General features: G+C 49.1%; 1 protein-coding gene across 17 annotated transcripts in view; it reads left to right on the top strand.

Annotated features, from left to right (window-relative positions):
- SCRIB (scribble planar cell polarity protein) overlaps positions 1–27,077 on the top strand; it is a 232,708-nt gene that overhangs the window by 42,051 nt on the left and 163,580 nt on the right. For all 17 annotated transcript variants that reach the window (XM_074943613.1, XM_074943609.1, XM_074943619.1 and 14 more), the window contains exons 9-16: positions 123–241; positions 1,531–1,730; positions 10,500–10,663; positions 11,334–11,458; positions 12,643–12,768; positions 13,741–13,974; positions 14,401–14,709; positions 16,945–17,007. In XM_074943613.1, coding sequence (XP_074799714.1) covers positions 123–241; positions 1,531–1,730; positions 10,500–10,663; positions 11,334–11,458; positions 12,643–12,768; positions 13,741–13,974; positions 14,401–14,709; positions 16,945–17,007 — 1,340 coding nt within the window. The remainder of the gene's footprint in view (positions 1–122; positions 242–1,530; positions 1,731–10,499; positions 10,664–11,333; positions 11,459–12,642; positions 12,769–13,740; positions 13,975–14,400; positions 14,710–16,944; positions 17,008–27,077) is intronic.

The raw sequence follows: 27,077 nt of genomic DNA, 5'->3' as shown, positions 1-27,077 counted from the left end.
GGATGGTAACAGTGAACTAAGCCCTGCTGGGAAGGTAAAGGATGGATGATTTGGCTGAGCAGTGTGGGCAGGGCCCATATCACTTTCTGGTGCAGCTCATGTTTGTCTCTCCCCGTGCTCAGGTCAGCTGAAGCAGCTCTCCATCCTAAAAGTGGATCAGAATCGGCTGGCTGCGGTGACTGAGTCGATTGGGGACTGTGAGAATCTCTCGGAGCTCATCCTGACAGAGAATGTGCTGACAGTATGTGTTCTGGCAGTCACGCCAGCCCTTATTGTGCTGCTTAGCTCAACCCCTTACTGGCGGCCCTGCTCCATGCCAGTCTGTCATCTCCTTGGGCTCTGCCCACAAGCTGCTGCTCTGGGAGTTGCAGCCAGCACCACACAGGACTCAGGGCCCTTGACCTCGACCATGGGCCATAGTCTTCAGTGAGCTGCACCTGCTGTGCTCCCCTCTGGTGATGCGAAACCACAGTCCATCCTCGGGAGATCCCTGGATGAAGCTGATGTCATCTCATGAGTTGGCTGAAGAATCCCCTGGGCTCTCCAAAGTGGATCAGCCCGAGTCCTTCTAGCTCAGTGTCCTGTCTCAGCAAGGGCCAGCACCAGATGACTGTGTACTGGTAGTGCCTGGAGGCCCCAGTCGGGGACCAGGGCCCCATTGTGCTGGGTGCTCCATAGGCACATGGTAGAAAAAGGTCCCCGACCCAAAGAGCTCAAAATCTTAGCACGGATGGGTAAATAACACGTGAGGGGAAGGATAAGGTGCTTCCCAAAGGCAGTGAACTCCCATCCTGAGCAGTTAGGGAATAACTTGCCCAAGGTGGAGCTGTTACCCACTCCCTATCAATCAGACGCTGCCTTATGCCCTCAACTAGGAAGAGTTTATGTGCATTCTGTTTTTCCCCCCCCCCCCATCCAGTGTAACAGTAGACCAGAGTAGACGGGGGCTCCCCCCACAGCCAGTGCTCCTGCCCCTCTCCCTACAGTGCCCCCTGCTGGGAGAAGCTGGGGCTGGAGTAGATGGGAGCTCCTGCCACAGCCAGTGCTCCTGCTCTGCTCCCCACAGTGCCCCGTGACGGGAGAGGCAGGGATTGTGGCTGTGATGCAGAGGGAGGTGGTGATTTTCACCAGCGGTTATCAGTTGCTGAGGGATGTAGGTGTTGCTGTTCTTCCCCTTGCCGTGAGATGACAGAGAGCTAAACGTCTTGGCTATCTTCCTGGCTTGGCTAGCCAGGATGGGCAGGCATGCAAAACCATGCTTTGAAGTGTCCCTAGCCTCTGTTTGCCAGAAGCTGGGACTGGACAACAGGGAAAGGATCACTTGATTACCTGTTCTGTTCTTGCCCTCTGAAGCTCCTGGCATTGGCCATTGTGTGAAGACAAGGTACTGGGCTAGATGGACCATTGGTCTGACCCAGTGTAGCCGTTCTTATGTTCTTTCCCCTTTATTTTGCTTTGGGGTTGTGAGGCCCACTGTAGCGAAGACTCTGGCATCATGGTTTCTGTGCTGTCGCTCTATCTTCCATCCAGGCCTTGCCAAAATCCCTGGGGAAGCTGACAAAGTTGACAAATTTGAATGTGGACCGGAACCGGCTGACAGCACTTCCCTCTGAGATTGGGGGCTGTGCCAGTCTGAATGTTCTGTCCCTGCGTGACAACCGCCTGGTGCTTCTGCCTCCAGAGCTTGCCAACACCACAGAGTTGCATGTGCTGGATGTGGCAGGGAACAGGTAAGTGGTACAGAGGGCCTTTATGGGGTAGCCCAGGCTTTAGGCATGCCCCTCACAGAAGCCACATGGGAAGGAGGAGAACAGAGTGCAGTTTCAGACAGTTGACAAGAAGGTGTGAGTAACAGTAGGGGGAAATTAGTATTGGGGAAATTAGGTTTTGTAATGACAGCCACTCCCAGTCTTTATTCAGGCCTAATCTGATAGTGAGCAGGTCCTCAAGGAATCAATTCTGAAGCACTTTGAGGAGAGGAAAGTGATTAGGAACAGTCAGCATGGATTCACCAAGGGCAAGTCATGCCTGACTAATCTAATTGCCTTCTATGACGAGATAACTGGCTCTGTGGATGAGGGGAAAGCGGTGGATGTCTTGTTCCTTGACTTTAGCAAAACTTTTGACACGGTCTCCCACAGTATTCTTGCCAGTAAGTTAAAGAAGTATGGGTAGATGAATGGACGATAAGGAGGATAGAAAGCTGGCTAGATTGTCAGCTGTCTGAAATGGGCCACTCTCATTACCACTTCAAAAGTTATTTTTCCTCCCTTGGTATCCTGCTGTTAATTGAGTTGTCTCGTTAGACTGACCTCACACTTGGTAAGGCAACTCGCATCTTTTCATGTATTTATAACTGCTCCTGTATTTTCCACTGCTTGCATCTGATGAAGTGGGTTCTAGCTCACAAAAGCTTATGCCCAAATAAATTTGTTAGTCTCTAAGGTGCCACAAGGACTCCTAGAAATTAAAAGGTGCAGCGCAAAAAGTGAAATCCCTGCAAGCTGCATGGAAACTTTTTTAAAAATACCATAATAGAGGCTCAACTTAAATGTATACCCCCAAATTAAAAAACATAGTAAGAGAACCAAAAGAGTGCCACTGTGGCTAAACAACAAAGTAAAAGAATCAGTGAGAGGCAAAAAGACATCCTTTAAAAAGTGGAAGTTAAATCCTAATGAGGAAAATAAAAGGAGCATGAACTCTGGCAAATGAAGTGTAAAAATACAATTCGGAAGGCCAAAAAAAAGAATTTGAGGAAGAGCTAGCCAAAGACTCAAAGTAACAGCAAATTTTTTTTAAGTACATGAGAAGCAGGAAGCCTGCTAAACAGCCAGTGGGGCCACTGGATGATCGAGGTGCTAAAGGAGCATTCAAGGATGATAAGGCCATTGTGGAGAAACTAAATTAATTCTTTGCATCGGTCTTCGCAGCTGCAGATGTGAGGGAGATTCCCAAACCTGAGCCTTTCTTTTTGGGTGACAGATCTAAGGAACTGTCCCCGATTGAGGTGTCATTAGAGGAGGTTTTGGAACAAATTGATAAACTAAACAGTAATAAGTCACCAGGACCAGATGGGATTCACCCAAGACTTCTGAAGGAACTTAAATGTGAAATTGCAGGACTACTAACTGTAGTCTGTAACCTATCATTTAAATCAGCTTCTGTACCAAATGGCTGGAGGATAGCTAATGTGATGCCAATTTTTAAAAAGGACTCCAGAGGTGATCCCGGCAATTACAGGCCAGTAAGGCTGACTTCAGTACCGGGCAAACTGGTTAAAACTATAATAAAGAACAAAATTGTCAGACACATAGATGAACGTAATTTGCTGGGGAAGAGTCAACATAGTTTTTGTAAAGGGAAATCATGCCTCACCAATCTATTAGAATTCTTTGAGGGGGTCAACAAGCATGTAGACAAGGGGGATCCAGTGGATATAATGTACTTAGGTTTTCAGAAAGCCTTTGACAAGTCCCTCACCAAAGGCTCTTAAGCAAAGTAAGCTGTCATGGGATAAGAGGGAAGGTCCTCTCATGGATTGGAAACTGGTTAAAAGATAGGAAACAAAGGGTGGGAATAAATGGTCAGTTTTCAGAATGGAGAGAGGTAAATAGTGGTGTCCCCCAGGGATCTGTACTGGGCCCAGTCCTATTCAACCCCTTCATAAATGATCTAGAAAAAGGGGTGAACAGTGAGGTGGCAAAATTTGCAGATGATACCAGACTACTCAAGATAGATAATTTACAGGCAGACTGTGAAGAGCTACAAAAGGTTCTCACAAAACTGGGTGTCTGGGCAACAGAATGGCAGATGAAATTCAATGTTGATAAATGCAAAGTAATGCACATTGGAAAACATCATCCCAACTATACATATAAATTGATGGTGTCTAAATTAGCTGTTACCACTCAAGAAAGAGATCTTGGAGTCATTGTGGATGGTTCTCTGAAAACATTCATTCAATGTGCAGTGGCAGTCAAAAAAGTGGACAGAATGTTGGGAATCATTAAGAAAGGGATAGAGAATAAGACAGAAAATATCATATTGCCTCTATTTAAATCCATGGTATGCCTCATCTTGAATACTGTGTGCAGATGTGGTCATCCCATCTCAAAAAAGATATATTGGAATTGGAAAAGTTTCAGAAAAGGGCAACAAAAATGTTTAGGGGTATGGAACGGCTTCCGTATGAGGAGAGATTAATTAGAATGGGATCTTTCCCCTTGGAAAAGAGACGACTAAGGGGGGATATGATTGAGGTCTATAAAATCATGACTGGTGTGGAGAAAGTAAATAAGGAAGTGTTCTTTACTCCTCATAACACAAGAACAAGGGGGTCACCAAATGAATCATAGAATATCAGGGTTGGAAGGGACCTCAGGAGGTCATCTAGTCCAACCCCCTGATCAAAGCAGGACCAATTCCCAACTAAATCATCCCAGCCAGGACTTTGTCAAGCCTGACCTTAAAAACTTCTAAGGAAGGAGATTCCACCAGCTCCCTAGGTAACCCATTCCAGTGCTTCACCACCCTCCTAGTGAAAAAGTTTTTCCTAATATCCAACCTAAACCTCCCCCACAGCAACTTGAGACCATTACTCCTCATTCTGTCATCAGCTACCACTGAGAACAGTCTAGATCCATCCTCTTTGGAACCCCCTTTCAGGTAGTTGAAAGCAGCTATCAAATCCCCCCTCATTCTTCTCTTCTGCAGACTAAACAATCCCAGTTCCCTCAGCCTCTCCTCATAAGTCATGTGTTCCAATCCCCTAATCATTTTTGTTGCCCTCCGCTGGATGTTTTCCAATTTTTCCACATCCTTCTTGTAGTGTGGGGCCCAAAACTGGACACAGTACTCCAGGTGAGGCCTCACCAATGTCAAATAGAGGGGAACGATCATGTCCCTCGATCTGCTGGCAATGTCCCTATTTATACATCCCAAAATGCCATTGGTCTTCTTGGCAACAAGGGCACACTGTTGACTCATATCCAGCTTCTCATGCACTGTAACCCCTAGGTCTTTTTCTGCAGAACTGCTGCCGAGCCATTCGGTCCCTAGTCTGTAGCGGTGCATGAGATTCTTCCATCCTAAGTGCAGGACTCTGCACTTGTCCTTGTTGAACCCCATCAAATTTCTTTTGGCCCACACCTCTAATTTGTCTCGGTCCCTCTGTATCCTATCCCTCCCCTCCAGCGTATCTACCTCTCCTCCCAGTTTAGTGTCCTCTGCAAACTTGCTGAGGGTGCAATCCACACTATCCTCCAGATCATTTAGGAAGATATTGAACAAAACCGGCCCCAGGACTGACCCTTGGGGCACTCCACTAGATATCGGCTGCCAACTAGATATGGAGCCATTGATCACTACCCGTTGAGCCCGACAATCTAGCCAGCTTTCTATCCACCTTATCGTCCATTCATCCAGCCCTTCTTCTTCAACTTACTGGCAAGAATACTGTGGGAGACCGTGTCAAAAGCTTTGCTAAAGTCAAGGAACAACACGTCCACTGCTTTCCCCTCATCCACAGAACCAGTTATCTCGTCCTAGAAGGCAATTAAATTAGTCAGGCATGACTTGCCCTTGGTGAATCCATGCTGACTGTTCCTGATCACTTTCCTCTCCTCAAAATGCTTCAGAATTGATTCCTCGAGGACCTGCTCCATGATTTTCCAGGGACTGAGGTGAGGCTGACTGGCCTGTAGTTCCCAGGATCCTCCTCCTTCCCTTTTTTAAAGATGGGCACTACATTAGCCTTTTTCCAGTCGTCCGGGACCTCCCCTGATCGTCATGAGTTTTCAAAGATAATGGCCAATGGCTCTGCAATCTCATCCGCCAACTCCTTTAGCACTCTCGGATGCAGTGCATCCGGCCTCATGGACTTGTGCTCGTCCAGCTTTTCTAAATAGTCCCGAACCACTTTCTCCACAGAGGGCTGGTCACCTCCTCCCCATGCTGTGCTGCCCAGTGCAGCAGTCTGGGAGCTGACCTAGTTCGTGAAGACAGAGGCAAAAATAGCATTGAGTACATTAGCTTTTTCCACATCCTCTGTCACTAGGTTGCCTCCCTCATTCAGTAAGGGGCCCATACTTTCCTTGACTTTCTTCTTGTTGCTAACATACCTGAAGAAACTCTTCTTGTTACTCTTAACATCTCTTGCTAGCTGCATCTCCAGGTGTGATTTGGCCTTCCTGATTTTACTCCTGCATGTCCGAGCAATATTTTTATGCTCTTCCCTGGTCATTTGTCCAATCTTCCACTTCTTGTAAGCTTCTTTTTTGTGTCTAAGATCAGCAAGGATTTCACTGTGAAGCCAAGCTGGTCGCCTTCCATAGTTACTATTCTTTCTACACATCGGGATGGTTTGTTCCTGTAACCTCAATAAGGATTCTTTAAAATACAGCCAGCTCTCCTGGACTTAATGAAATTAATAGGCAGCAGATTTAAAACTAACAAAAGGAAGCATTTCTTCACACAATGCATAGTCAACCTGTGGAACTCTTTGCCAGAGGATGTTGTGAAGGCCAAGACTATAACAGGGTTCAAAAAAGAACTAGATACTTTCATGGAGGATAGGTCCATCAATGGCTATTAGCCAAGAGGGGCAGGGGTGGTGTCCCTAGCCTCTGTTTGCCAGAAGCTGAGAATGAGTGACAGAGAATCGATCACTTGATGATTCCCTGTTCTGTTCATTCCCTCTGGGGCACCTGGCATTGGCCACCGTTGGAAGACAGGTTACTGGGCTAGATGGACCTTTGGTCTGACCCAGTATGGCCATTCTCATGTTCTAAATCCCTACTCCCTGACTGACCCAGCAGGCACCTGACTCCAGCTCCTGAAGAGGCGGGACAAGAACACTGATCTCTTGTCCCCTCCTGTCCAGCTCCAGCTTCCACTGTTTTTCAGCCCTCGTATCCACTTTCTTTTCCCAAGTGTCTCACTTAGGCTATCAGCACTCGTGGAGTGCAATGTGCCCCTGTTAAAGGACAGCACAAGGGCTCAGCACCACTTAGTCTCACTAGGCCCAGGAGTGTGGCAGCTTGGCTGGCCACCCTTACAGATGCCAGTCTCCGTGGGTGTGGGGGCCCCTTTCTCTCCAGACTGGCACAGTATCCAGAGTTTCTGCCTGGGCAGGCAGGGTCTCAGCCAGATCTCCCTTCCCTGTGCAGTAGTCCACTGGGCATTGCTGTTCGGAGCCTATGGGCAGAGGGACTTCTCTACTTCTACTTGATATTCTGCTTTTTATGCACCCAAGGATGGCAGTAGCCACAGCATTGCACTGAAAGCTCATGTTGGGGAAATTATCTATGGTGACCTCTGAATCCTTTTCTGAGTCACTGCTTTCCAAGACAGTCTCCCATCCCGTAGGTATAACCTATAAGTATTACCTGGGATTTGGCTCCATTAAAATGTGTTTGGTAAGACTATGACCATTTAACCAAGTGATTCAGTATTTTTCAATTCACCTCATACGAGTACTGTAGTGCAATCTCTTTATCATGAAAGTGCAACTCACAAATGTAGATTTTTTTTTTGTTACATAACTGCATTCATAAACAAAACAGTGTAAAACTTTAGAGCCTACAAATCCAGTCAGTCCTACTTCTTGTTCAGCCAATTGCTAAGACAAGTAAGTTTGTTTATGGGAGATAATGCTGCCTGCCTATTTACCATGTCACCAGAAAGTGAGAACAGATGTTTGCATGGCACTTTTGTAGCTGGCATTGCAAGGTATTTACGTGCCAGTTATGCATAACATTTGTATGCCCCTTCATGCTTTGGCCACCATTCCAGAGGACATGCTTCCATGCTGATGACGCTCGTTTAAAAAAAATAATGCGTTAATTAAATTTGTGACTGAACTCCTTGGGGAAGAACTGTATGTCTCCTCCTGCTCTGTTTAACCCGCATTCTGCCATATATTTCATGTTATAGCAGTCTCGGATGATGACCCAGCATGTTGTTCGTTTTAAGAACACTTTTTCACTGCAGATTTGACAAAATGCAAAGAAGGTACCAATGTGAGATTTCTAAAGATAGCTATAGCACTCGACCCAAGATTTAAGGATCTGAAGTACCTTCTAAAAACTGAGAGGATTGAGGAGTGGAGCATGCTTTCAGAAGTCTTAAAAAAGCAGCACTCCAATGTGAAAACTGCAGAACTCAAATCACCAAAAAAGAAAGTCAACTTTCTCCTGGTGGCATCTGACTCAGATAATGAAAATGAATGTGTGTCAGTCTCCACTGCTTTGGATAGTTATCGAGCAGAACACATGTCCTCTGGAATGGTAGTTGAAGCATGAAGGGACATATGAATCAGTGCCATGTGAACGCCTGTTCTCACTTTCAGGTGACATTGTAACAAGAAGGTGGCGTCATTTTCTCCTGCAAATGTAAACAAACTTGTTTGAGCGATTGGCTGGAAAAGAAGTAGGACTTTGTGGACTTATAGGCTCTGAAGTTCTACCTTGGTTTATTTTTGAATGCAGTTATTTTTTGTACATAATTGTACATTTGTAAGTTCAACTTTCATGATAAAGAGATTGCACTACAGTACTTGTATTAGGTTAATTGAAAAATACAATTTCTTTTGTTTTTTACAGTGCAAATGTTTGCAATCAAAAATAAATATAATGTGAGCACTGTACACTTCGTATTCTGTGTTGTAATTTAAATCAATATATTTGAAAATGTAGAAAACATCCAAACATGTTTGTTTAAATGGTATTTTTTTTATTATTTAACAACGCGATTAATCACGATTAATTTTTTAAATCGCTTGACAGCCCTAAAAATTGTTTTATCACCACTTCCACATATCTTTTTAACCAGGATGGCTTCTTGCCATCTGTAACTTTTTTTATGTCTGTAAAAGTGTGGTTTTTAGGGTATGGAATAGCATGTCCTTGAACAATTCTCAGTTTTTGTTAACACTTCCCACTTAAATTCCCAGTCAGCCAACAGTTGCTTTAAGCTTTGGAAAATTGGCCCTTTTAAAGTTCCAAATATACATATTCCTGGTTGGTACCATGTTCTGTTAGTGCAAGGTAAATATAGCCAGGTCATGATCTGTCTGGTACTCTGAGTGCTGTTGTAACACACACAATGAGAACAAGTGACAGCGACCATAGAGTCTCTGCAGGCTCGGGGTCAGAGTGGAATTTCTGCTGTCTGCTTTCCGGCTTTACAGCAAAATCCTGCACCTTGAAAGGGATTTGATGGGTACCAGAGCTTCGAGATGCCACTTTTTCCTTCTCTGTTAGAGCAGCCCGTTGTCATGTTGCACGATGACGAAGGCTGAGAGTTTGTCACGGATTCCATGACTTTGTGGGATCTCTGTGACTTCTGCAGCGGCCAGTGCAGTTGGCCTGGGGGCCTCCTGAGTAGCTCAGGCAGCCCCTGGGCCAGCCACACTAGCTGTTGCTGGGGCAGTCTTAGGCCACCGCGTCCCCCTCCCTCAGCAGCAGCAGGAGTTTGGATGTGGGAGGGGGCTCAGGTCGGGAGGTTGGGTTGAGGGCTCTGAGCGGTGCTTACTTCGGGGCGGCTCCCCAGAAGCAGTGACATGTTCCTCCCTCAGCTCTTAAGCAGAGGCATGGCCAGGCGGCTCTGCATGCTGCCTCTGCCCACAGGTGCTGCTCCCACATCTTCCATTGGCTGCAATTCCCTGGCGGAGCTGGCGCTCGGGGTGGAGGCAGCGTGCAGAGCTTCCTGGCTGTGCCTCCGCATAGGAGCCGAGGGAGGGACATGTCGCTGTTTCCGGGGAGTTGCGTGGAGCTGGGTAGGGAGCCTACCAGCACTGCCAACACCCCCCTTTTCTCCCCCGCCCCTCCCCCGAGTATCAGCGGGGGTCTGGGCTGCCCCCCCGAGAGCACCCGTGGTCCCCCCTAGGCTGCCCCCTTCCCCCAAGATTTAGTCAGGGATATATAGTACAAGTTATGGACAGGTCATAGGCCATGAATTTTTGTTTACTGCCTTTGACCTGTCCATGACTTTTACTAAAAAATAACCATGATTAAAATATAGTCTTAAGTATCATCTCCTGGCACTGCCTGGTTGGAGTCCTGCAGCGGGAAGTGCAAAGGCCTCGGATTGGTTAGACGCTCTGCTTGCCAGGAGTTTTCAGGAACTTGATTGGCCTGGGGCAGAGTCTCCTTTTCCCTTGTGCAGATCAATGGGGGTTCCTTCCCATTTTCCAGACAAACTCCACATGCAGGCTGGGAGTGAGCCCTGGGTGGTTAGAATACAAGTGCCCCTCTTTTACCCACAGTCATAGAGCTGACAGTGTGGTGGTGGAAGGCTGTGGGAGGACAGTTATACTGCAGAACAGTCTGGCAAGAGCTGCGTGGAGTCTCCATCATGAGAGAGATTCAACCCTGGGGAGAGAGGCCCTGCCTCAGGGTTTGCTCCATCCTGACTCGATGCAAGTGGAGGAATTCAAGGGTCCAGTGGATGTTCCTTCTAAGCTAATGGGGGTCTCATCAGCCATGTTTCTCATACAGGCTGCAGAATTTGCCCTTTGCCCTGACAAATCTCAACCTGAAGGCCCTGTGGCTTGCAGAGAACCAGTCCCAGCCCATGCTGAAATTCCAGACAGAAGATGATAAGACGGGCGAAAAGGTTCTCACCTGTTACCTGCTGCCCCAGCAGCCGTCTCCCAGTCTAGGTAAGATGCCCCATGTGAGTGCTTCTCCATGGTGCCTTGCCTCCTCTGGAGAATAGGGAGACAGTCCTGTGGAGAAGGGCTGTCCTCTCTCTTCTCTCTGAGATGTGAGGCCAAGATCCCATTGTTGCCCTCTCCCCTGGTGTGTGTCTCTCGGTTCCTGTTCCCAGATGTCTCCTCTTCACCGCCCTTGGACTAGTCTCTGTTCATGTGGTTATTGTGGTTGATGTAACAGGCCTGGGCTCCCAGCTGGTGACATGGGGGATCTCCCCAAGTTGGAGAATGCTAAAGCTGTGAAACTGCCTCTTCAGCAGGTGGCATCAGCTCCCTTTAGCTAACCATTCCCTTTTGCTGCTGAACCAGAGGCTGCTCTGTCTGCTCTGTGCTATACAAGCATCACAGCTTCTGTTTCTTCCTCTCTTCCTACCCAGCGCTGGAGCTGGATCCTTCATGGCCCCTTGTAGAGGTTGCCAAGTGTCATGCAACCCTGTCAGGGACCACTGAAGGGTGACAGGACCCTGGCAACAGTTCTCTCTCTAAAGCCCCTGCTGCTTGGTGGCTATGGGGGGGCTCTCTGATAGAGATGGCCTTGTCAGTAGGAAGTGTGTCTCACCCAGGCCCCAAATCCTCGTCGCTCAGGAGCCGGCTCTCTCTTTATCCTCTTTCTCTGCAGAGAATCTCCTGCAGAACAGTGTGGATGAAAGTTGGACAGACACCAACTTGAACCGGGTCAGTGTGATTCAGTTTTTGGAGGAGCCCCAAGCTGATGACGAGGAGGAGGCTGGAGCTGAGAAGAGAGTAAGAGAAACAGGCATGGTGGGTTGTTCAGGGCCTTGCCAGCTTCCTAAGGAAATGTGTTCTGGAGACTTCTGCAGGGCAAGGAGCAATGTGTCTGCCCAGAGCTGCCTCTCCCTCCCCAAGGGGTATGGTATGGGGTGTGATATGAGCTGCATCTCCTCCAGCCCTCATGTCCCAGAGGGGGGACACCATCCAGGCTCAGGGGAACTAGTCTCTGGGGTGGACGACCTGGCACAGAGACATGTACAGCATGAGGGCTTGCAGGCGTAAGAGCAGCGGCTGCCAATAAGGGGCCTGCAGAGGGTTGCATTCCGGACACCTGTCCTATGAAAAATAGAACTGTTGCTACTAACTCACTTCACAAAAGGCTCACCAAATAGTAAGCCCATGGCGGTGGCTTTCAGTCCCTGCAGTCCCACTGCACTGCTCCCAGTCCTCAGCCTCTTGATCTGGACAGACAGTCCCCCTGACTTGGGAACTAATGCACTGGAGGGGAAAACCCTGTATCCCATGACTGTGTTTCAGTCACTCAGCTTTTACAGCCCTAGGTGAAGTCACAGAGACAGAGAAACATGGCCGGTTATTTTACTCCAAACTCTAGAGTGGTGAGGCATGGTGGAGGCCACAGCGACCTGTCTGTGATGCTAGAGCATCCAGCAGGACTTCTGACTTTAACAGAGGGAGAGTCATTGGTCTGGAATCTAGCCCCTTGTAATAAAAGGAGGTTAGAGCAAGTCCCGGTGCTGGGCCTGCTCTGGGAGTCCCTAGGGCCTTCAGCCCCATGAGTGTTTGTGGTTTTCTACCACCATGTTCTATTGTTTGAAATGCTGTTCTCTTGCCTGTTGCTTTGGGAAGATCCACTCAATAAGTGCCATTGACACTGCTGAGACGCAGGAGACTGTAGCATGCACTAAAGGAATACCAGAGAGATTGAAGGGGATCTACCTGCATTCTCCCCTCAGGGCTACTGCTCACCATAGCACAGAATTGGAGGTGGGGGGGAGTATTCAGCCCAGTGGCAGTAAGGTGGGGCATAGTTGAGGCTGCATCTCCCCCTGGGTTGGTCCAGCTCCAGGTTTGGCATTCTTTGTGGGCAAAGTGTGAGGATGAGCTGATGTGCAGTCTAAAGGTCCAGAGGCTCTGTGCACTGGCTCATCTGCTCTGATGCTCTCTTTCCCTGGCAGGGCCTGCAGCGCAGAGCAACTCCTCACCCTAGTGAGCTGAAGGTCATGAAGAAAGTGATCGAAGTTCGGCGCAATGAGGTATATTCTGCGAAGCCTGATGTGGACCTGGATTCTCCAAACTCAGAGGTGAGTGCTCCCCGCACAGAGAGCGGGACCAGGCCAGAAAGTTGCAGAGCTCTCTGGCATGCACCTTTAATTGCACCAGCTGAGCACTAGTTGACCCCTGCAGAGATCAGAGCCAGTAGCGTGGGAGCTCTGGAGTTGGGGCTTTATTGGATTGACAGTGCGGGGAGTGGTGCAGCATTTTTCTGCGGTGGGGCAGCAATGTCTGCAGGCTTGGCCAAAGGAGGGAATTGTTAGGAGGCACTGAAGGGAAGAGCACGTGGAATCCTGGTGCACTGACGTAGTGTGGGAGTCCCATGCAGAGGGGGCAGCAAGAGAGGGACAGGGGAAAAAAGTGGGCATGAAAACTGGCACCATTGGCATAGTATGAGGAAGGCCAAAGGAGGTCAGCTTGCATGTGGGCAGAGCAGGACCTTGACAGCCTGTGTGCAAAGTGATGCATTCTTAGGGCAGTTTTGGGCACAGGACTTGGCATCAGGCAACTCAGGAGTTGCCCCTGGCTCTGACCCTGACTGGATTGCTGTGTGACCTCTGTGTGAATCACTGCCCTTCTGAGTCATTCTGTCTGTGTTCCTTTGTCCTGGGGATAATGCGGCCCCCTCAGCAGGGAAGGAGCCGTAGTAATACGCTTGTAATGGCTTTCCCTTCACTCCATACAGAGAGCTCCCAGTCATCCCCAAACGAGTGACAATGCACTGTTCTGCAGCTGCTGGCTGCTGAGTTCCCTACTGAAGTCTTGCCCCCCAAGTGTAACACTGGTGACTTCACTCTGTGCTGATAAGTACCAGGCTGGCTGTGCCACGGGTTGGGATGGAGTGAGCTGGGGAGTGGCACAGATGAGGCCGGGCAGCCCACTGAAGCAGTTGGGATCCTGCTGAGCCAGGGTCTGCAGCACTCGGTGTTGGTCCCATTCCACCTTTCTGTGTGCCCCTTTGGCTTCTGCCTCAGTTCTCACTGCCCATCCCTCTCCCACAGGAGAAGAGGCTGAGTGCCATGTCCAATCGCAGCGAGGACTCGCATGTCTCCAACAGCACTGTCTCTGCCAACTTCAGGGAGGAAGAGGAGGAGGGGCGAGGGGGAGACAGGCTGAATGGGCAAGTGCCCAAAACACAGGAGCTGGAGAATGAGGCAAAGCCTGGAGCTGAAGAAGAGCAAGAGGTGGAGGCGGTGGCTGGTCAAGAGGAGGAGCTGGAAGTGGAGTACAATGAGGTAGTAGCTGCTCTGGGTTGTTTTGTGGAGGATCCTGATGGGGCCTGTCTGGAGATCTCCCAGAGGCAGAGCAGCAGGGAGATGGCTGGAGGCGTGGATGGGAATGGGAGGTGGGATAGAACCTGAATGTTTGCAGAGCGGGTGGGCATAGGCAGAGGCCGTGGAAGTCAGGTATGGGTGGAAGGTCGGGGCACAGGGGTGCTGGCAGGGTCCTGGAGCTGAGTGTGGTGGAAGCTGCTCTGGATGTTGCTCCTGGACCTGCCCTGAACAGTGTCAGAAGAGCAGCCCTTGGCTGTTCCTCCTGCCTGTGTGCAGGGCCCAGCCCTGACTAGGTTGGCATTGCAGACCAGCAGCTGTCAATGCTTTGCCCCCAGGTCCAGCTGTTGTCTGAGGCTCACAGCCATTCATGGGTCTTTGTCATTGTAGCCCACAGTGCATTTTGCTGAGGACACTCTGATCCGGAGCGAGGATGAGGATGAGGACCGCCCATTCCCAGTGGAGAAGCAGCGGCTGATCCGCAAGGACACACCGCACTATAAGAAACACTTTAAGATCACCAAGCTGCCCAAGCCAGAGACAGTGGTGGCGCTCCTGCAGGGGCTGAACAGTGAGAGGGTCCCTGAGGAGGAGGAGCTGGTGGGCTGCAATAACAGTGCAGAGCCTGAGGAGCAGGAGGAGGCCTGGGACAAGGACGATATGAAGAACGGAGCCTTGTCCACACAACCATCAGTCAAGGTAGGGCCTTGGGGGGTGGTGCACAGGCTGGGAACTCCCTGCTGCTCTCTGGGCTGCCTTTCTGCCTATCCAGCTGCTGGGAGGCAGAGGGTGGGTATCCAGAGCCCCTAAATGGCTGTGCTTTGAGCTGCCAGGCCCACATGGTGCTGAAGAGAAAACCCGAGAAGAGAGACTTCAGGAGACACTGTGCTGTGGGTGGAAGAGCTGGGCTTGTCTTGGGGTCAGTGCTGCTGGTTTGTAGCCTTGCCAGCTTCCCAGACTCTCCTCCCTGTCTTCCGTCCAGACAGTATGTCTCACCCATTGCTGTAGGATGTGTTCCATGCTGTGAGAGTCATCCTCGTCCCCCAACCTGAGACAGGTTTTCTCCTCCCAGCTCTGTGGGTGCTGCTTCTCTTCTGCACTGGGGTGAGCTCTCTTTCTGGGCAGATCTGTCATACTTGCTCTGGGTGCCGGCTCCCAGCCTGTTGCACAGAAGTGCCCCCTGTGGGAGGAACGGGTAGTGGCTGCAGAGTAGCACATTGCTCTCCCTTGTCCTGAGGAGCTGTGCTGCTCACGAGTCTTCAGGATGGGGATGCATTCCAGTGGCACAAGCACTGTGTGCACTAGGAGAATTGTACTCTGCATTCACTTCACACAGCAGGCCCAGTGCTGCCCTGAGGGCACTGCCCTACCACGTACCATGGGAACCTGGGGCCAGGGAGCACCATCCTGCTCATGTTTGCCCCCGTCAGCAGTTGGAGAGGTGGGAGGGTATCTGCCCAGCTCTGAGTGGAGCTAACATGCTTGGGCAGGCACTTACGGGAACATTTGTCGAGAGAATGGTGTTCATGGGTTATCATGGAGATGTGTTGGTGTGTGGCTAATGAGGTAACTGGGATGATCTGTGATGTCATCTGGAAGTGGGTTTGGAGTTGGTGGCTATGTTGTGAGGCATATCACAAGCTGGGAGAGAATTAGGGTTATGATGTGGTGTAGTCTCCAGGTGCTGGGTTGAAGCTTATGATCCTATTCAGGCTAGGAGGCCCTCTGTCCCCTGTGGGGCTGGAGAGGCTCCTTGACCAAAGTGGGGGAGGTTGTCATGCACTCAGCATCTTTTGTTGATGTTGGGGCCTCCCTTTTTGCCTGCTCCCCTGGGGCTGCCGTGGTACCCAGCACACAGGCCCCTTGCCATGTGAGACGCTCCGAGCTGAAAACAAGAGATGTGTATCAGGAATGTGCAAAGCTGGCTCTGGCCCTCCCTGCCTCAGAGTTCAGTTGTTACCTGGAAAATGACCTGGACCAAGAAGGCTTCTTCCAGCCTGGCACCGTGGGCTTAGGGCCCACTCCTGTAGGTAAAGCCCAATGAAGATCATGCAGGCGCTGGTGCCACAGCTTCTGCATCTCCCCATGGTCAAATCTGTGTTGCTGATGGTTGCAAGGCCTCTACTAGGAGCTGCCCTTCTCAAGGGGTTGGGTCAGACACCTTTTCCAGCAAGGCAGATTTGCAGGCCTGACCTCTTCTCTGAGCTTCTCTCCTGGAGTGGGGATGCGAGTGCTGTGTCCATGGGGAACTGCAGGTGGGGGTGTGTGTGTGTGTGTGTTGGACAAGCAGAGAGGAGGCAGGGCAGTGTGGAGGTGGGAGTGAATCATGACCTAGAGTTTCGGGCATGAAAACTGGTGCCCTAGGGAAATCCCGAGGGGTCTCGTACTAGAGGTCTCCTGTGTACTGATGATGGACGTGGGAGCAGGACACTTGTGGCCTTTGGCAGAATGGGCTGTTGTGCTGGAGCCTTTTCTCCAGGAGGGTGGCATGGTGAGATTGTGGGATAGCCTCTGTCCCCTGTGTGCAGCAGCTGGGTGGTGCTACAGGGCCCTTCTCTCCTCTCTTCTGTATCATTCAATCCTTCATTCTTCCTGGATGGGGCACAACAGGGTTCATAATGGCGACTAATGTTCAGCTCGTGAGGCTGGAGTTCAGATCCTGAGTGCCAAGCACAAACAATGTGGTCCCAGGGCATGGAGTTCTATGAGTCTGGCCCACAGGATTGGCATTCTCACTGCTCTGATCACAGGGGAGGTGGCCCTGTCTGGTGCTCTGTGTGGTGAGTGGTGTGGGAGAGGAGATCTATCCCCATGCTGTGTAGCAGGGCCTGTCTCTCAGCGGTGTGCAGTCGGGTGGTGGTGGTGGTAATGGTGGTGGGTTTGGTTTTTGCTCCACTAATCCGCATGCCTCTTTGCTGGTTCCTGTCCTAACAGGGGGTGTCGTTTGATCAAGCCAATAATCTGCTGATTGAGCCTGCTCGCATTGAGGAGGAAGAGGTCTGTACCATTCCTGCTGTTCTCTCTCTGCCAGAAATCATCCCACCTGCTTGATTTGCTTCCCAGTCTGAGTCATTGTTGCAGGGGGAATTCTGCTCTGTCTGGGACAAGTGGCTTCTGGACCTGACAAATAACAAATGCACAATGATTTTTTCTTCCCCATCTTTCCCCTCCTTCCCTGCCTTTCCATAACTGAGGTGAGAATGGCTGCTGCAGATCTGGGGTGAGGTGGGAGACATTTAGGAACCCTGTGCAGGTTGAGTTCAATCCCTGCTTGCACTGAGGAAGAGGGGAGCCAGTCAGGTGCGTGGGGAGCGGGAGAGCAAGAAGCACCCCTTTTGTGAAGGGGGCTTTAAGGCAGCAGCGAAATCTGTTGGAGGTGGTGTCTGAGCACAAGGGCTTGGAATGACTGCTTGTACCCTACGGTGAAGCTGTAACTCAGGAGCCTGCGTGGTGCAGTAGGTGTGGAGATTGAAGCAAGTGTCTCCCAGCCCAAGTGACCGTGTGGTCCAGTGACTCATTCTCAGGGCAGTTTAAGGGAAGCTCTCAAAAGCACTATGGAAATGTCCTCTCTTCTCCTGCCCCTCTTCAGGACTTCGTGATGTTTCAAAGGAGATTCTGAAAGCAGCTGTAAGAGTCACTTTTTTGCAGCAGGTGACAGCAGAGATATTTTCTCTGCCTTCCAAACTCACTGGAATTTTCCAGAGCCCCATCTGTGTCACAGATCAAACTTCTGCCTCTCGCTACCAGGGCTCACTCTGTCTATGAACTTTCTGACTGTTACCATATTCTTTGTGGGCTTGTCCTGTTCCTTGAGTCCAGGGGAGTCTCACCCTCTCACTGCCACTCTGCAGTGGAGCCAGCTCTGCAGCTGGGAAGGAGGAGGTTTCTTCCTGATTTTCCAGGTGACATACGCAGCCTCTGCTGTTGGAATGTCTCCTGCCATCAGCCCTATTGCTCCATTCCCACTCAGGGGGCACTTTGGTCTGCTGGGAGCTGGCAGAGTACAGAAATGAGATGGATGCCACCTGAACTACTGACAGCCAGACCCTGTTGTCAGTACTGAATGCTCGCACCCAGAATGCTTCAGCTGTAATGATAATATCTGCATCTCATCTAGCATGTGCCATGCCAAGCCCCCAAGAGAGCTGGGTGCTGTACCAGAGTCCTGGCATTGCTGCTGATGCAATAGTGTGTCCTTGAACTTCCCTATCTGCTCCCTCCCCTGTGCTTGATAGCCAGGCCTCTCCGTCTGGTACAGGAGCAGGAGTTTCTTGGAGCCAAGTGAAGGAAGATCTGCTCTTTCTGTGGAAATGTTGGAGAGATGTTGGCCTTGGGAAGAATGCAGGCTCGATGATTCTGAGCAGTTCTCCTCTCTGTGTATCCCAAGAATGTCTCCATGGCTCTGGAGTGCTGAAGGACATTCACATCAGATGAGGAAGCTCTGACAATACATCCCTCCCTGTCACTCAGGTACGTTTACACTGTGATAAAAGACCTGCAGCACAGCCATGGCTGGCTTGGGTCAGCTGCCTCAGACTCATGGGGCTATAAAATTGCAGTGTAGATGCTCGGGCTTGGGCTGGAGCCCGAGACCCCACAATGGACAGGAGGGCCCTAGAACTCGACTGCAGCCTGTACTTGAATGTGTACATTGCAGTTTTATAGCCCCACAGCCTGAGCCCTGAGTCCGAGTCAGCTGACCCAGGCCAGCTGCGAGTCTTTTATTGCAGTGTAGACATACCCCCACTGTTGAGTAAAGCTTGGGTGCTCCCCTCCTCTCTTATCGGGTTCAATGCCCTTCCTTCCTGCTGATTGACACTGAGCTCCAGGCGCGGATTGTCTGCTGCTGCTGAAGATGTAAGAGCCCAGGAAATCCCAGCTCGGCTTTCTCTTCCTCTGCCTGAGGGGGTGTAGCACACCCACTCTGGAGATGGTGAGGTGCTCAGGCCCCATGGACTTGGCAGTACTGTCACTAGAAAAACCAACCTTCTTACTAGCGAATGGAGCCCAGGGCGCCGGGATCACTAAATAAGTGAGCACGGAGTGCAGAAGCAGGTCTTATGGTGAAATCGCAGGTGGGAGCTTCGAGAGCGGCATGAGGCACTGAATGCCAGGACATCACCACTGGGTATTGCCTGTGTCTTCAGGGTGAGGCTGCTGGAGCAGGGCGTGAACACACTGTTCAGCAGGTGTTCTTGGGCCGGGTTTTCTCTTAGCACCAGTAATGGGCACGTGCTCTGACCTGAAGGATGCTGTGTGCAGGGATGTTCCCCTGGCTCATGGACTCCGCCTGTGGGGCTCAAGTGAGGTCCTGTGCAAGGAAGAAGCCCCATATATAGGCATGACTCCTAATGGGAGGGGCCAGGATTTCTATGCATTACCCCAGGGGTTATCTTTTTCTCTGGCTGGCACAGAATCCAGGAAGCCCCCACAGCCAGCTGTTGGTCTGTGCTCGGTTGTTCAGCACATAAACTACTTTGTTCCAGACGGATTCTTCAGTCTCATTTGGTTTGATGTCTCCCCAAATCCTCCCTGTCTTGGGCCAAGGGCAGGGCTGGTCCCTACATTGTATTCTACATGGTTTTGTCCAGTCCAGTTTAAATGGCTTGTGTAAAGGAGCTCTTGCTCTTCCACTTGAAGGTGAGAGTCCACTAGCAATGTGTTCCGCCTGTGTGAGATGCTTCCCCTGGTGATGGGGCCCACCTTCCCCCTCCATCAAGGGAGACAAATCCCTTTTGTGATCCATTTCGCTGCCAGCCCAGGAGGCTTTCCATGCTATTGAGCCTGACTATCCCTTTGCTCTGCTCTTCTCGTCCCTCCTGTTTTGTGCCCGCTTGTCCCAGGCTTAGGGCTTCCTTTCCCCATCTGTGTGGCTGTGTACAGAGCAGTCCCTTGCTGCTGCCTTCATGAGCCTCCTGAGGACCTGGCATGTCTTGGTGTCAGAAGGCAGCATAAGATCAGTCCAGGCTCAGGGCTGTCTTCTTCAGGGGAGCTCCCCTCGGCCCTCTTCGGCTCCTCCTCTGGCCTCATGTTTTCCATCTGAGGCTGGTGCTTACACTGAACATGCATAACTGATGAAAGTGCCTGGGTCCTGGCTGGATGTAGTGTGGGGCTGGGCTAAGTCCCCGGAGCTTGTGAAAGTCACTAAGGGGTACTGTGCAGGATAGGCAGTGGCTGGGGGAAGGAGCGGGTTGAGGTCCTGAGCTGCTCCCTTTCCCCCTTCTGGGAATAGCTGTCTTGAGATGTTTCCCCTGCTTGTGGGGCCCCATGTTCTCTTGGCCCAGTGTGCAATAAGGAGCAGCACCAGGCTGGGGGTGGGGGTAACTTCCAGAGGATGGGAATTCTTAGGTTCAGAGCAGGTGGTTGATGGCTGTAGCTGGTCTGGGTGGGACTCGCCTTCAGCCAAAAGTTGTGTCCCTAGGGAAACTACTGCGTAAACAGACACACTGATTGTGCGTGGGCTCATGGGGGTTCTTGGTGTCCAGCAGGAAACAGTGGTTTTGTATCTGCAGGGCTGGGCCGGGCCAGGCCAGGACTCACCAATGGCTGCAGTCCTCCAGTGTGTGAGTCACAGCTCTAGCATCTGCACCTGGAAAGGCCAGAGAAAGCAAAACCAAATTTGGACATGAGCCCCATGTGCCTGGCCCGATACCTTGTGGGGCATCAGCCTTGGCTCTGCTGGAACTGCCAATGGGAGTGAATCCCAGAAAGGAAGGCCTTCAGCCACCTCTCTTGGCATGTTCAGCCCCAGGAGCAGGAGCATCCCAGTGGGTGGATGAGAGCAACTCCCAGAGCAGCCAGGGCCTTAAGGATCCTGTCTAGCATCTGAGAAGGTCGCCTCCCTGGGAAGTGATCCCAGGGGATGAACAGCTGTGTTCTGCCCCAGTTGGTGCTCGCAGGTGGGTGTGAGGACAACCTCAGTCACAGCCTATTGCAGTAGGTAACAGGCCTGGCTGAGCACTGAGGCCTTCACCAGAGAGCTGTGGCAGCCTCGGGGAAATGCAGGAACAACAGGACCAGTGGGAGTATGAAGCCCCAGAGCATCCTGGAGAGGCAGCTGTCCTCCCCCGAACAGAAGGTGCCAGCATGGCTTCTCCCTCTTCCTGCAGAGCATGTACAGCCCAGTCCCAGCCTCTTCTCCCTCTGGCCCACGCTGAGCTAGTGCTGCAGTTGTATGAGGTTTGTTCTCTGTCTTGTGCTCTAGAAATGCCAAGCCGTGTCTGCACAAGCTCTCCAACAAAATGTAATTCCAGCCTAGGAAGGAAAGTTATGAGCAGAGATAGAAGACAGTGCTGCAGTCTCCCCTTCCCCTCCACTCATCCAGTTCTCACAGTCAGGAATGACCTGCTGGAGGTTCCTTTTAATCCAGGCCCAAGACCATGTGGCCTCAGGAGTCCATGGCTATGGATATCTACCCCCACCTCCATGGAGACAACTGTTGGGTCTAGGCAGGCATCTGAGACCAAAGAGAAACAGAAGAACTTCTGGGGGCCCCATCTAACCTAGACTTTTGTGTCTTAGGGAGCTGGAACCCAGTTTCATAGAACTCTGCCACTACAGGAAGGATGGTGTGTGGTTAAAGCACAAGACTACATGTCAGATATGGATTCTGCTTCTGGCTTTGACACAGTTATGAGACCTTGGGCAAGTCCCTTCCCCTCTCTGTGCTTCCGTTTCCACAGCTGTTTCTTGGAGCTGATGCTGCCCTGCTGTGCGACAGGCTGTTTGTGAGGAACTGAAGGGCAAGATATTGCTGTTCTAAGTGGTGAGGCTGCTCTGTTTCAGAGATGTCATCTCAGAAATAAAAAAGGTCCACAGAGCTTGTCTGGACTGAGAATGGCAGCTGGGTGCTCCACCAAAGCCTGTGTAACTGACTCAGGCTTCTTAATCTGGAGACCAGAATCCAAGGAGAGAGGGGTATGAGAGAGTGTTTGCTGTCAAGGCCAGGTGTGTGGGGGTCTCCTGGTCACCCATCTGGAACTGCCCCATAGCGCTCTCCTCACTAAGGACAGAGCTGAGAACTAGCAGTGTTCGCTGTGCGGCTGGGAGGAGCCTGGCAAGCTTCCTTATTCCTAGAGGAGGCTTTCCCAATAGCACAAGGTGAGCTGCAGAGGACATGCTGGGAATCTCCTGCTGTAGCTAAAGCTGCTAGACAATTTCCGTTCAAACTCTCTGTTCTCGCAGGCTCAGAGTTCCCTGACACATGCACCTGAGGGCTGAGATTCTCCAGTTTCAGCCTCTGAGTGAAGGTGAATTGAAGCAAAATACCATCTGGTCTTTTTGAATCCGAAGAAGAGAAAAAGCCAATAATCATTCTCCCCTTTAAAAATAACCTTACCCGTCTTCCTGCAAGGATAGCTCAGAAATGTCACTCTGGATACAAATAATCCCCTTGTGCCAAAGTGCAAGCCCTATGCTGGGCACCACAATTATAAATTCCCCTCCTTGGACCAGACTTCCCATGCCCCCTTTGTCTGGATCCCTAGGGCGGAGTTGTACCTCTGGTGTCTGCCCAGTAGGACGTACAGGCCTGTGGAGGATGCTGCCAGTTTTGGGGAACTTGGGGATACAAATCTTCAGTCCACCCGAAAGGGGGGTTGGTTCATAGATTTTTTTTAAAGGCCTGAAAGTATAATACAGGACAGAGAATTTCACTCAGTTACTTCTGTATTGAGCCTAATGATTTGTGTTTGACTAAAGCAGCTTCCAGAGAAGCATCCAGTCTGGATTTGAAGACTTCAAGAGATGGAGAATCCACCACTTCCCTTGGGAGTCTGTTGCAGTGGTTAATCTCTCTTGCTATTGTGATACAGGAGGGCCAGGGAGCAGTGGTAGAGTTTTTGAGGGGAAATATATAAGACCAAGACTAATTAAGGCGTGCTTCCCTGTAGACTAGGGATGGTGGCTACAGGTTAATTGGAGCACCTGCAGTCAATTAAGGCCCTGTCAGGAACCTAATAAAACCCCCCTGCTTCAGGCAGACAGAGGAAGGAGAGAGGACTGGAGCTTGGAGGTGTGCTGTGAGACTTGAAAGATCAGAGAACCGAAATAAGGGAGACTCCTCCCCCCAGTGTCTAAAGACCAAAGGTACGCAACCCAAGGGGGAAGAGGGTAAGAACCCGCAGGGGTTGAGAGGGGCTGGGGCTCAAAGTAAGGAGCAAACCCAGATCCCTCCCCCGCTTCCCTCCTTTACCACCTTCCCGGGCCACTAGCGGGGCCCTCGACTCCCCAAGAGCAGGGGCGAGGGGTGGCATCTTAGCCCCCTGCCAAGAAAAGCGCAGGACCCACCATACTAACATCGGCCATTTTCTCACACTGGTTTAAAAAAAAAAAAAAAAAGCCTAACTTCCAATTTGAATTTGTCTGCATTCAGTGTCTAGCCATTTCAGCCCGGGTCTTGTTGTGCCTTCTTGTGCTAGCCTAAAGAGCCATTTAGTATCAGATATTTTCTCCCCATATAGGTATATGTAGACTGTAATCAAGTCATCTCTCACTCTTATTTTTGATAAGATAAACAGATTGAGCTCTTTACATCTCTCACTGTAAGGCATTTTCTCCAGTTCTCAGATAATTTTTGTGGCCTTTTCAATTTTTCAACATCCTCCTATAAATGTGGACACCAGAACTGGATGCAGTATTCCATCATTGGTCTTAACAATACCATCCATACAAAACAGAGGTAAAATCACCTTCCTACTCCCTGTGCTTTCTTTGTATACCCAAGGATCATATTAGCCTGTTTTGCCACAGTGTCTCACTGGGACCTCATATTCAGTGCTTGTCTACTATGACCCCTAAATCCTTTTCAGTCGCTACCTTGCATGATGAGTCCCCCAGTCCATAGGTCTGGAATTCACTCAGTGTTCCTAGGTGTATAACTTGGCATTTAGAATACTGCGTGCTGTTCTGGAGCCTGGGCTCAAGAAAGGTTAATTCAGACTTGAACGGGAGTGAGAAGGGCTGCTAGGATGCTCAGGGCAATGGAAAGCCTATCTCACAAGAGTAGTCTGAGAGCTTTGCTTGTTTAGCCTAGCAAAGCAAAGGATGAGAGGGGATCTGATTGCGCTGTATAAATACAACAGGGGGCTAATAACCAGGGAGAGAGAAGAGCTACCTAAGCCAGAACATAATGTTGGTGCAACAACAAATGGGGATAAACTGGTTATGAATAAATTGAGGCTGGAAATTAGAAGAAGGTTCAGAGGAGTGAGATTCTGGAACAACCTCCCCAGAGGAAGTAGTGGGGCAAACACCCTAACTAGTTTGAAGATCGAGCTTGTTAACTCTTATGTATGGGATGAAAGGAAGATGGCAGGCAGTTTGGGTGAAAGGGACCATGAAATGATCGATTTCATGATTCAAGGGAAAGGAAGGAGTGAGAGCAGCAGAATAAGGACAATGGACTTCAAAAAAAAAAAAAAAAAAAAAAAAAAGGAAGAAAAGACTTAAACTGAGAGAACTGGGAGGTAAGGTCTTGTGGGAAGAAAATTTAAGGGATAAAGGAGTTCAGAAGAGCTGGCAGTTTCTCAAAGAGACTATATTAAATGCACAACTGTCCACTATTCTGATCCAAAGGAAAGATAGAAAGAATAGTAAGAGGCCAATATAACTCCCTCAGGGGCTTTTTAATTATCTGAAAATCAAAAAGGAGTCCTACAAGAGTGGAAACACGAATGAATTGCTAAGGAGGAACACACAAGAATAGCACAAGCAGGTAGGGACAAAATCAGAAGTGCTAAGGCACAAAATGAGTTACGCCAGCCTGGGACATAAAAGGCAATAAGAAGAGGTTTTTTAAATACATTGGGAACAAGAGAAAGAAAAAGGGGGAGGGGAAGGAGAGCTAATAACTAGGGCTGTCAAGCGATTACAAAAATTATTGCGATTAATGACACTGTTAAACAATAATAGAATACCATTTATTTAAATATTTTTCAATGTTTTCTACATTTTCAAATATATTGATTTCAATCATAACACAGAATACAAAGTGTACAGTGCTCGCTTTATATTTATTTTTGATTACAAATATTTGCACTGTAAAACACAAAAGAAATTGTATTTTTCAATTCACCTTATACAAGTACTGTAGTGCAATCTCTTTATCATGAAAGTTGAACTTACAAATGTAGAATTATGTACCAAAAAGAACTGCATTCAAAAATAAAACAATGTAAAACTTTAGAGCCTATAAGTCCACTCAGTCCTATTTCTTGTTCAGCCAATTGCTCAGGCAAACAAGTTTGTTTACATTTTCAGGAGATAATGCTGGCCACTTCTTGTTCACGATCTCACCTGAAAGTGAGAACAGGCGCTTGCATGGCAGTATTGAAGCTGACTTTGCAAGATATTTACGTGCCAGATGCGCTAGAGTTTCATATGTCCCTTCATGCTTCAACCACCATTCCCGGGGACATGCATCCATGCTGATGATGGGTTCTGCTCAATAACAATCCAAAGCAGTGCGGACGAACGGATGTTCATTTTCATCATCTGAGTCCGATGTCACCAGCAGAAGGTTGATTTTCTTTTTTGGTGGTTCGGGTTCTGTAGTTTCCGCATTGGAGTGTTGCTCTTTTACCTCCTCCATGCTCAGATTTTGGAACGCACTTCAGATACTTAAATCTTTGATGGAGAGCTGTAGCTATCTTTAGAAATCTCACATTGGTATCTTCTTTGCTTTTAGTTAAATCTACAGCGAAAGTGTTCTTAAAGTGAACAACATGTGCGGAGTCGTCATCTGAGACTGCAATAACATGAAATATATGGCAGAATGTGGGTAAAATAGAGCCGGAGACATGCAATTCTCCCCCAAGGAGTTCAGTCAGAAATTTAATTAGCGCATTATTTTTTTTAACGAGTGTCATCAGCATGGAAGCATGTCCTCTGGAATGGTGGCCGAAGCATGAAGGGACATAAGAATGTTTAGCATATCTGGCATGTAAATACCTTGCAGTGCTGGCTACAAAAGTGCCATGCAGATGCCTGTTTTCACTTTCTGGTGACATTGTAAATAAGAAGTGGGCAGCATTAGCTCCCATAAATCCAAACAAACTTGTTTGTCTTAACAGCTGGCTGAACAAGAAGTAGGACAGAGTGGACTTGTAGGCTCTAAAGTTTTTTGCATTGTTTTGTTTGTGTGCTATTGTGTAACAAAAAAAATCTACATTTGTAAGTTGCACTTTCACAACAGAGATTGCACTAAAGTACTTGTATGAGGTGAACTGAAAAATACTATTTTTGTTTCATTTTTATAGTGCAAATATTTGTAATATAAAGTGAGCACTGTACACTTTTTGTATTCTGTGTTGTAATTGAAACCGATATATTTGAAAATGTAGAAAAACTTCTAAAAATATTTAATAAATTTCTATTGGTATTCTGTTGATTAACAGTGCGATTTAAAACTGCAATTAATCACAGTTAATTTTTTTGAGTTAATTGTGTGAGTTAACTGCGATTAATTGACAGCGCTCCTAATAACGGATGACATCAAGAAGGCCAAGATGTGTAATGTCCGTTTTGCTTCGGTCTTCACTAAGAAGGCTAATACCAGATACTCAACACAATTTCTATTAACAAGGAGAAGAAATGCAAGCCAAACTAGGGAAAGAACAGGTTCGTTGAAGCAATCTCTGAACTGTCAGCAATTACCTTTGAGAACTCATGGAGGATAGATGAGATCTCAGGACAGCATAGAAGGGCAAACATAGTACCTGCCTTTTAAAAAGGGGAAGAAAGAGAACCCAGGGAATTCTAGTCCAGTCAGCCTGACTTTGATACCTGGAAAGAAACTGGAACAAATTATTAAACATTCAGTTTGTAAGAACCTGGAGGATATTAGGGTTATGTGGAATAACCAGCATGGATTTGTCAAGAACAAATTATGCCAAACCAACCTCATATCCTTCTTTGACAGGGTTACTGGCCTAGTGGATGTGGGGAAGCAGCAGACAGGATGTCTTGATTTCAGTAAGGCTTTTGACAGTGTCAAATTAGAGAAATTTGGTCTAGATTAAATTACTATAAGGTAGGTATATAAGTGCTTGAAAGACAGCACTCAAATA

The sequence above is a fragment of the Natator depressus genome, chromosome 2 (genome assembly GCF_965152275.1).
Source record: "Natator depressus isolate rNatDep1 chromosome 2, rNatDep2.hap1, whole genome shotgun sequence".
NCBI lineage: Eukaryota > Metazoa > Chordata > Testudines > Cheloniidae > Natator > Natator depressus.
This window is presented reverse-complemented; position numbering and strand designations above follow the sequence as displayed.